The sequence below is a fragment of the Lathyrus oleraceus genome, chromosome 2 (assembly GCF_024323335.1).
Source record: "Lathyrus oleraceus cultivar Zhongwan6 chromosome 2, CAAS_Psat_ZW6_1.0, whole genome shotgun sequence".
Taxonomy (NCBI): domain Eukaryota; kingdom Viridiplantae; phylum Streptophyta; class Magnoliopsida; order Fabales; family Fabaceae; genus Lathyrus; species Lathyrus oleraceus.
Genome location: NC_066580.1, coordinates 71,708,878 through 71,719,761, shown reverse-complemented (window position 1 = coordinate 71,719,761; position 10,884 = coordinate 71,708,878). Strand labels below are relative to the sequence as shown.

Here is a 10,884-nt window from a genome sequence, read left to right as displayed (position 1 = left end):
GTTTTATAACTATCAAAAATTCTAAATATCCCAAATTTTAAAATTATAGGTTCATTATCACCTGTGAAAGTTTGAAATTTCCTCTACAAAATCACACAAATTTAGTTATTTATGGATAAAAGAAAAACATGTTGATTTTTAATTTTCTAGAAAATTCGCACATTGAAATTTAGAATTTCAAAAATAAATTTAGAAATTTCAAAAATAAATAAAAAATTTCAAAAATAAATAAAAAATTGTTACTAGAGAGTATTGTTATTGTCTATTCATACCAAATAGAGAGGAGATTTCAAGGTAAATCCTCCAAACAAATTTACATAGTTTAGTTCGGTTCCCATCCAATGAAATAAAATAACAATAAATTGAAAAGGGAAAAATACCACTTTCTCACTTTTTAAATGTAAAAAACAAAATCTAATTTTACTAGTTCAAAATATAGTTTTTAACTAAATTTTATACTATATTTTTAATGATATCATTTCCAATATACTCTTCAATTTATTTAAGATTAAATATTTCAATAACCTTTTACTTATTAAACAATTTAGTTTTAATTTTAACCATCGCATTTATTCAGAGGTACAAGTCCACAATCAAGAACCAAACTAAAAAACTGAAATTAACAAAGAAATCATAATGTAGGCGTGAGTAAATATTTAAATGGTGCAAAAATTGCGGTGGCTCATTTCAGCCAGTCACAAACATAAAGACACTGCTATGTAATCAGTATGTTAGGGGATCATGATTCATGTTTCAGATACAGTCCTTAACTACGCATAGTTACTCTCGGACTTGGAGCACGTACCAGAAAACTTCACCAGTTACAATGTATTTTACCAAAAGAGCCATAAACTTGCATCAATTTATCATAGGAGATGCCATCATCATTTAGAAATATAACAGAATGACTTGTGTTATTTTCCTGTCATGACAATAAACAACCATAAAACTGTATGCGAACAGAAACTGACAGAACTACTCTCAATGTTAAAGCAACCTCAGGTACTATCAGACTCATTTCCTGAATCAATGTTCACCGGTTGTGCTTGTGCATTCTTGTAGCCACTAATTTCATCCTGATAACGTTTTTTATCAATGCGGGCTTTTGCCTCGTATGGCTCCTTCTCCTCCCCTGTACATTCACCACACAAAGAAATAGCAGAACTTAGTAACATGTGATAGGATTTTATTAGTGATAAGGAATGATATTACGTGGAAATAGAACTGTGTGAAATGCAACTGCCAACCAGCCATACCTGACATCTTTTTCCATTTCTCTCCAAGTACTCTTGCCACGTCCGTAAATGAGATCCCAGGATTAGTTTTCTTCAGATTCTGTCATTAAAAAAACCAAGTAGTGTTTGAAATTTCTTCTATCTTTAGTTATAGACAATTTGGCAGAAGGGAAGCGATCATTTCCACACACCCAAATCCAAAACCACACAACTGGTATGTAAAACATAAAACGCACCTCTCTTTCCACTTGTGAAAAGAACATGAACCCAGACAATGACCTCTTGGGTGCATTTGGATCTTTTTTCTTCTTTGGTTTTCTCTTCTTTCCATCTTCATCGGCATCTCTTGATTTCTTCTTAGAAGTAGATGCTTTAGAGCTAGAAGGTAGATCCTTCTTAGGCTCCTTTTTGAGAGGCTTCTGAAAATTGATCATTATTAAGTTGTTAGGAATACCCCAACTTAATAATCTCAAGATAAAGGCAGATAAAACAAATCACTTGCCTCTTTCTCATCATCACTTTGGCTAGCATCAGAATCATCTGCCCCAGAATCATCCGTAGGAGACCCTTCATCATCTTTTTCAGCAACAAAATCTTCATCCTGTAGACATTTCCCACTGATTAGTATACACAAAAGCAAACAAGATTACAGAAAACATGGTTCAGGGTGAGGGAACCCCACCATAAGAGATAGTCATGTGCACAACCATAATAATATATAATACAGAAAACACAAGAAAGTGAAAAGGATAGATAATAAACAATAGAAAGTCTGGCTGCATAACAACAAAAGTTCAAGCTCAAGAATGCCTCGAAGAAGTAAGCATTTCCAACATCTTTTATACTTTTTCTATGCAAAAATATTTTCCAATGTTGGATATAAATTGAATTTGTCCTTGTGTGCCTTAAAATAGAACACAAATTTAACGAATGCTTCTCATGAACAAAAGATGAGGATAAAAATTAAATCAAATATAGGTTAGGCACCTCCTCGTCACTTTCATTTTCACCAGCTTCATTTCTGATGCGCTCAAGATGTGGATCAACAGCATCATCATCATCGCTCTCAAGAACCTTAGCCACACCAGCGGCTTGTTGGGCATCTCCTAAATTCATAATTTTCAAGCCCTTTGAACTGCATGATCAGGTAAGAAATGAATTGCTATATGACAAACAAGCAGTTGCCGAGTAAAATTTGGCAGTGAGGTAAGGTTTACCTGATAAAACCATACAAATTGTGGTACTCATTTCTCTGAATATTACGGAAGAGATGCTCTTGCTCAGATTTTAGTCTGATAAGAAGGTCAAAATAATGCATATTTGAACCACCAGCAGCATGTCGCTCAAATTCCACATAGTCAATCTAGTCAGAAACAATGAAACAATGAAACAATGAAAACCTCTAATGGGTAATATCATATGCAGGTCAACCAGTTATTAAGTATTTAATAACTGATCATCAATAAGCAGAACTCAATTTCACCTCTTCATGAGTAATAAGAGTGGGAGGTTTAGGTAGAAAGAAGAAGCTCTTCTCAAGGGGATACAGAATTCCATCTTCAGCTTTCAAAGATGATTTTACAGCATAACCATCTTGACAACTCCTAAATTTTCCAGGCTTGGTAACTTTGGCCCCAGACAAGCCACGTAATATTGTGGTGAACACTTCATGGATGAGCCCCTGGTTATTGAATTATAAATGAAATGTATCAAGTATTGCATCGCATCACATGTGACCCATAGTTACCAAATTTTCACATAAGTCAATCAACTAAAAATATAAGTTTCATGTTTTCCCAAGCAGCTCTCGAGGATCAGTACCCCGGGATTGTATATCAACAAATCACCAGTTTAGGCTATACCTTATAAGACAGCTCCAACTTGTCTTTGTACTTAGCGTTATAGAGATCTTCACTTAATGCCAATTCACTTTGAACGACATCATCAGTTTCAAACTATACATAAATGAGCAAATCAATGTTAGCTTCAGAAGAACACAATATTTATCACCTAAATTGGTAAACCATAAACCGATGAGCAATTACCTGCATCACAATATGAGGGTACAAAGTTTGTCCTTTCCGAATAGGGGGGTCAAGACTAATAACGACGAAGGTATGCGGCTGATTAGACTGTAGATACATACAGCAGGTTGACATGAGAAGTCAGTATTCTTAACAAGTCCAGAGAAAAGCATCAATCTTGAGACATGGTTGGCAGATAAACTATACTAATAGCTAATATGGAAACCAATATCAGTGAAAAAATGAAAGCAACAGATCAGAAAAATAAACCTTAGGAAGTAAAAATAGTCGAACCACACTGCTATACTGGATTTTGAAATCATTAGCCTGTCCTTGAAGCCGCAAGAATGACAGGTGTAACTCGACACTATATCGTCCTCTGCACAATAATACAAATTTCTACTATTAGATGCTTGCTCTTTCTGTTGAAAGGATGTAAATGAAATCAGAAGTATGCAAGAGAGTGATATGAAACCGAAAATAGTTGAACAAACATGTCTGTGTATTTAAAGAAGTTTACCTTGGTGTGAGGATTGCAATACTCTCAAATGTAACAACAGGATTTTCACCAACTCCAGTATCAACCACGGGAGCTATTTTATCATGGAAAACCTGATACAAAAAAGATTTTGCAAATTTGGGGTTACATTGGATTTATTTAGGGTTAGATATGTTTTTAGCCCCTATAAAGTTACCAATACTCCAAGTTTAGTCACTATAAATATTCTGTCCATTTTCAGTTTCTCCTTTTATAAAAAATGAGGGACTAAAAGCACCCAGTTTTTATAAAATGAGTGAATAAAAGCACCCAGTTTTTATAAAATGAGCGAATAAAAGCACCCAGTTATGTAAAGTGTGGGGGCTAAAAATTGATAATAAAAAATATAGGGATTAAAAACACATTTAACCAATTTATTTATTATAACATGAAACATGTTAACCTCGTGAAAAACTCACCTGAGCGGGGGGGCAATTTTCATCACCAACGAACTGGGTGTTTGAATTCGGTATATGGAAACTTATCTCCATCAATGAATCTTTCTGAGATCATATAAATAATATTAGACTATAAAAAAATGCACACCCAAATTGAACCGGTTAACCCCATCCCACAATACAATCAAGCTCAATATGGATAAAGAAGGCTTTTCTGTAAGCAGCTGCAAGCAGCTGTTATGAACTGTATTTGTTAAAACTCAGAAGCCTCCAGTTGGTTGGCATCCACGTGAAACTATATAGATATATACCTCATTGGCTCCAGTGGTGTCATCCACATGAAACTCCAAGATCACATCATTTTTCCCTTGAAAGCTTGTTTGAGAGACATCTGCTAAAGGCACCTCAAAAGCTTGCTTTGAACCAACCATGAAAGCCAGCATATTACCTGAAATGGAAACAGAAGCATAAGAACATCCACTAGTAGTACAACTGTATAGAAGCAGTCAGGTCAATTCCATCAAACCAGTTTTCCTATGAAGATAAAGAACACATTTGGTTGGCAAAACAAGAAAGCAAGAAAGAGGCGCAGTTCCTGTTTGAGAAGGCCCACCCAACACCACCTACACCCCAACCCCTAAGAAAGAAAGAAAAAAATTACAGTACAAGGAAAACCAGCGCATCTCCAAATACAGAACAAATGGTATCAACTGAAGTTCTTAGTGGAGTGCTATGTATTGGTATCCCTTGCAGAAAATATCTGTGTACCATGTTCTTGTGTTTCGTCTATGTTGTACAGAACACAATGTCAAATATTTTTACTCCAATTTTTTTTCTCAAGTATAACAAGTAAGGATGATAGATCCATCAGAGAAAAATGTAACACATCGTCAGGAAATATCAATTTCATTACATTAGTCAGTTCATGTAAACATCACCAACCATTTAAATCAATTTCTCCCCAATTGCGTCCACTAATAGAAAGTTGCTTCTCCTTTACAGTTACTCCAAATGTCTTTTGGAAAAAACTTGTCAAACTTACAACGTCCTACAAAATAAGTATAAAATATCAGCATAAGAAATGGAATGTGATAGCAGTCCAATTCCAAGTCATTCAAATTTAGATCTCTGCCAAAGTGTTAATCAAAGGAACAAAAATAAGAAAGCAACCCAGATACCTTGAATTCCTTTTTCTACATCAAATATATGTATTTAGGAAGGGCAGAAAGTAACCTGATCACGAAATCCAGTGAATTTGTGGAACGAACCATCTTTGTTCTGAACACCAAGTTGATTACTCTTTGGAACCTTCGTCCATGTAACACTCAATAAGTCGGCTTTGTCAACTTCAATAGATTTACCCTGTCTCATCCATATAATTCCCCCAGAATATATTTTTATCTGCCCTGGATTCTGCAACCCCGATATATGAAAAGTGGTGTCAGACAAAACAAATGATATATTCTGCTATCTATTTACAAATTTACAAAAACTATAAACTTTTTCCCCTTTTATCATTGTTCTTTTACATAAAAAAAATAACACTGAAATTCAATAAATCCTTGACATGGGATAAGCAATGCAACATCGTAGAGACTATGCATGTTCAACATCTTCATATGGATATTTAAATTAAATCAGTTGTACATAAAACCAAATGAAATATATGAATCACGGAAACCAAAAACACGACACTGACACTAACACTCGGATAATAATTTAAAAATGAATAAATTAAAAGAATGAAAGCACTTTGTTGTGTGCTGCTAAGCACCTAAATTCCATTGTAAAGATTTTGAGAGGAGAAACAAAAACCACTAATGCCCTAATTCCCCCACTGTAACAAAGAAAAACCAAACTATGAGCTTATTTACCATCATTAGAATGCTAATAACAATAATAATGATAACTAGGGGTTAATAAACGAGTAAGAAAATTCAGAACAACACGCACAAAATAAACTAGGGTTCTTTACGAAAAGAAGAATTTGCAAGCGATACATGTAAATTGAAATGCTGAAAAATAGGGATGATAAAAAGAGAAACAGAACGAAGGTTTGCGTAAAGACAGAGTAAAGAATGGAAGATCGTAGGGAGAGAACTGACCGTGCCGCCGCGGCCGCCGAGGGTGATGTTGTTGAAGACATGACCGTCTGTCATGGCTCCTCACAAGATTACTTCTACAGTCTTTGTATCTGTGCAATTTGGGTATAAATAAGCATTCGAAGAAGAGTAGCGCGCCGAAGCTATCTATTTATTTTATTTTATTTGGTCTATTCATCATATTACTACTATATTGTTAAAGCTAAAAGTCCACGTTCAATCAAAATATTTTATATTATCAAATTATAATAAGTATTTTAAAAATAAAAGTATAATGAGAAAATAAAAATGTAATGAGGCGGGATTCATGAATTTCATTGATTGATAATGTAGTGTATATTTCTTTTTCTCTTATTATATTTTATTAATTAATATACAATAAAAAAAGAGTCAGGTGATATAAAAATTAAAGATTAATTGTTATGTATTGTCAATCTAAAAAGTGAATGCATCACAATCGTCTGTTTGTATTATTTTTTAAGTGGTTAAAATAAAAATCAAACATTTTAAATAAATCAATGGTTGTAATTAACTGACCGTGTAAAAAAACTTTACTCAGTATATATCAATTAAATTCTAAAAATTAATAATAATTTTATATTAAAAATATAATAACTGTGCATATGTTATATATATTATATTATTGAAATACTTAACAATTATAAATAATATCAACTTTTTATTTTATTTCTGCCTAAAAAAACTTTAAATTTAATTTATTTTAGGTGAACACTAGTATAATTTAAAAGAAGGTTAAGAAAAATAAATTTGTTTTGAAACCTAAGAAAAATATTATCAAAAGGTCTGTCACACTAAGCAAAAAGAGAAAAACTTTTAAGAAGGAGGAAATTTTAAAGAGAAAGAAATCTTCAAGGAAGAAAGTGTTGCTAAAAAATATGTCATGAAGGAGAAGTTTGTGCTAAAAATAAATAGGGGTCTTGAAGAGGAAGTTATCGAGGAAGATGTTAATGTTAACTCGGTTGACATGCTCGTTCATGTGAATAAAAAAAGTAAGAAGGTATTATAGGTAAGAAATTACCTAACAATGTTCATGTAATGCCCCTAAATAACGTCTCATTCCACTCTGAAGATAGTGTCTTGAAATAGACATACGTCTACCACATGCGCATTACACGTGAAAGAGAACCATCAAAGAAAGCACTGAAATATTTTGAAATTATGAAATAGTTAGAAGATACACATGTCAGGAAGATTGTGTCTAGTATTGGTCCATTTTATCACAAATTTGTTAAAGAATTTATTGTGAACTTGCCAAAGAAGTTTAATGATGTTGATACCAATGAGTTTAGGAAGGTTCACATGCATAGACATTATTTTTCATTCTCTCCAGCTGTCATAAATGATTATCTGGGAAAAGAGAAATTCATAATTGTTGTGTATTCCCTCCATAAAGATAATAGCTCAGGAATCACCGAGAATGTCCATGATGATTGGTCTGCCAAGGGTTTTCTCTCTGCATCAAGTTTGGGCTTGAAGTACACTATTCTAAAAAAAAGGAGTTGCTAGTTGGGCTCCTACCAACTATTGATTAGGTATCACATTATCCCTTGTTAGTTTGCTTTACCAGATAGGAACAATAGGCACCTTTGATTTTGGTGAGCATGTTTTTGAACAAATTCTGAAACAAGTTGAATCTTTTACAATTAAATTGCATACTGTTTTTCCATCATGTATTAATGGTATTCTTATTAACAAAATTCGAATATATTAACTAGTGAAGATATTATTTCAATTTCTCTGAGTCCCTTGAACTTTAGCTACAAACTATTTACTAAGAAACATGTCTTGGACATTGTTCTCCCCAATCTTCCAAACTTTGGTGAAGCATATTTATCTACATGTGTCAATCTTCTAGAGGTCCCTCTTATGTCAGGGGCTATTAGGGACCACATTTTGAATGTTCTCATGTAGGAGTCACAAGCTTTACAAGTGATAATTACTACTCTAACTACAAGAAATAGTATGGTTAATGGACTCATTCAAATGATGAATCTCAAAGCTTATGTGGCATCTACCTCTCAAGCAGCAAGTCAAGATGTTGAGAAGGTTGCTGAGACATCTAGTGATAATGAAGAATGGGTTGAAAGTGAAGATGGTGAAGATATGGAGTATGAATCTGTCTCTAATGATGATGACTCACAATGACAACATGATTAATGAAAAAGTTTTTTTCTCTGATTAAGTTCCGTGTAAGCCATTTGTGAGTGTAACTTCCCGTTAGATGTATTTTGTATGATATCAAAACTATGATACTTTAGCGTTTATATATTTTAGATTGTATCGTATGATTCTTAATGTGCATCTTAGCATTATGAAGCATAAAAACATCTTGAGAATGGTTTAGAAAAGGTTTCATACATTAAAAATAGGTTTGTATATGGAAAACATGTGTATGTGTCGACACATACATGCTATGAGTTGACACATGTGGATCATTTTTAAAGGTTGTAGCTTCTGATTGATGTGTCGACCATGGAGGGGTTTCAGGTCGATACAATAGAAGAAACATTTCTTCTATGAGTCGACACATGACCTATACAGATCGACACATGCTTCGAATGTGTCGACACATACGATGCATTTTCCCAAAAATTCATGATTTTTTCAAACCTCTTGCGTTCCTTTTTGCCTCCAACTTACACGCATATATATACCTCATACATGCATCATTTGAAACATACAAAACTAGGAATATACAGAGAGTTCTCTTCATCTTCAACCTATGTTCTATGCATACACACAAACAAATTACACCTAATCATTTTTTGTTTGGGTGTCATATAGAATCAGAGTTGATAACGTCCAATTTAGGTTGTTGGATTGTAAATTGGGTTGAGAATATTTGGGGGTTTCAAATAAGAAAACCAAGATAGGTTTTTCCTTCAAATTCAATTGGTGATTTGAAGGTTTTAGACAATATTATGGAAGTTGGATTCAGCCGAGTGAAAGCTTCGAAGAACGGTGGGTTCGATCGAAGGAGTAATGGTAACTGGAGGATCATCTTGGTAAATCTTGGGTGATAATAATTCGCAATTTGGATTTGATCGAGTGAAAGCTTTGATGAATGGGGTTTCTTATAAAGGAGTAGTATGAGACGGTGGATCAAATTGGTATTGTTGAGTGACTTGATCAAGCTCGGATCAAGGGATGAAAAAAATATAGGATCAACATCAAACATAGGGTTTTGAGGGTTGGATTGCTATTTCTTTTATTGTAAACTACAATTGTAAAGGTTAATTTTCATTATATCAATTCGAGTTGGAATTGAGGGCAGACGTACACATAGCAATGCCGATTGGGGAACTGCCTAAACAAATATATGTGTACTCTCTCTGTCTCCCTCTCTCTCTCTCTCTCTCTCTCTCTCTCTCTCTCTCTTTTCATTTGCAAATTGTTGAATTCGTAGATTGTATGATAGATACGTTTGGTTAAACCTTTGTTGATAACATTTTGAAAATGGTTTTGTTATGTTGATTACAATCCATTAGATTGTAGTTGTTTTCTTAAACCAACAAAACCATAGAAAATTCTAAACGAAATTGATTGCACACAAGGTGTTCGAAAATTTGTCTTAATTAAGTTTTTGTGTATTTTGTCATTGGAAATAAACTTCACTTTTATTGTAGCATTCAAGTGGTTGTTGTTAAAAGTATATTGATCAATTTGTTCTCATTATCATAACTTGATTCTATATACACATATCCGGGCGTTTTGATAGCGGTTCGGTTTAGACGATTTGATTCAGGTCACTTCCGCTAGCCGTTAAAATTTTCAAAATAGAGTTTTTGTAAAGTTTTTTAACTTGGGATCTATTCACCCCATATAGATAAGTCGCCTTCGTCTAACAAGTGGTATCAGAGCTTCCATTAATTTCGTGCTTCAATATTCACTTATTAGAAAATGGCTATTGAACCTAAAGAGGCATACAATAAAGCCCCCATATTTACCAGTGAAAATTATGGCTATTGGAAAGCTTGTATACGTATACATATCAACTCGGCTGATAAGGGTGTATGGGACATCATCACCAATGGTCCTAATCAAATTACAATGACCAATGTTAAAGGTGTCTTCGTACCAAAACTGAAAGCACAATGGAGTGATAATGAAGGAAATTATGGTCACGTGATTGGAATGCACGAAATATTCTCATATTTGCACTTGGTATTAATGAATATTATTGTGTTTCCCATTGTGAAACCGCCAAAGCTATGTGTTACATATTAGAAGTTACCTATGAGGGAACTAATGAATACAAACAAGTTAGGATCAATCCCTTAACTCAAGAATTTGAACTATTTCGCATGAAGCATGGTGAAACCATTACCGGCATCCAAAAGAGGTTCACACATCTTATATATCGTTTGAATGCTCTAAGTAAGCCTATTTCCAATGATATCGCTACTAATAAAGATTTGAGGTGTCTTAATAGGGAATGACAACCTAAGCTCACTGTAATTAACGAAGCGAATGATCTTAGAACACTTGATCTCACAACTTTATTTGACAAGCTAGAAGAAAATGAGCAAGAACTCACTTGCTTGGAAAAACATGAGAAAAAGCATG

At 33.7% G+C, this 10,884-nt stretch overlaps 1 protein-coding gene across 1 annotated transcript; it reads right to left on the bottom strand.

Moving 5' to 3' along the window:
* Positions 1-639: 639 nt before the first annotated feature.
* On the bottom strand, positions 640-6,468 carry LOC127118161 (FACT complex subunit SSRP1). Its single transcript, XM_051048316.1, has 16 exons — positions 6,301-6,468; positions 5,429-5,608; positions 5,138-5,243; positions 4,507-4,643; positions 4,217-4,300; positions 3,780-3,871; positions 3,530-3,638; positions 3,281-3,367; positions 3,098-3,190; positions 2,719-2,916; positions 2,453-2,598; positions 2,223-2,370; positions 1,738-1,836; positions 1,472-1,654; positions 1,257-1,335; positions 640-1,132 (listed from the first exon to the last, which is right to left on the bottom strand). The coding sequence occupies exons 1-16, from the start codon at positions 6,352-6,354 to the stop codon at positions 999-1,001; spliced, it is 1,929 nt and encodes a 642-aa protein (XP_050904273.1). The 5' UTR covers positions 6,355-6,468; the 3' UTR covers positions 640-998.
* Positions 6,469-10,884: the final 4,416 nt, after the last annotated feature.

What these genes read in the sequence shown, in the direction of transcription:
- LOC127118161 (XM_051048316.1), bottom strand. Translation starts at nt 6,354, where the DNA reads ATGACAGACGGTCATGTCTTCAACAACATCACCCTCGGCGGCCGCGGC. An exon ending in ATTGCAATCCTCACACCAAG is followed by an intron (nt 3,639 to 3,779) that starts GTAAACTTCTTT and finishes ATTATTGTGCAG; the next exon opens with AGGACGATATAGTGTCGAGT. An exon ending in AGTTGGAGCTGTCTTATAAG is followed by an intron (nt 2,917 to 3,097) that starts GTATAGCCTAAA and finishes TTCAATAACCAG; the next exon opens with GGGCTCATCCATGAAGTGTT.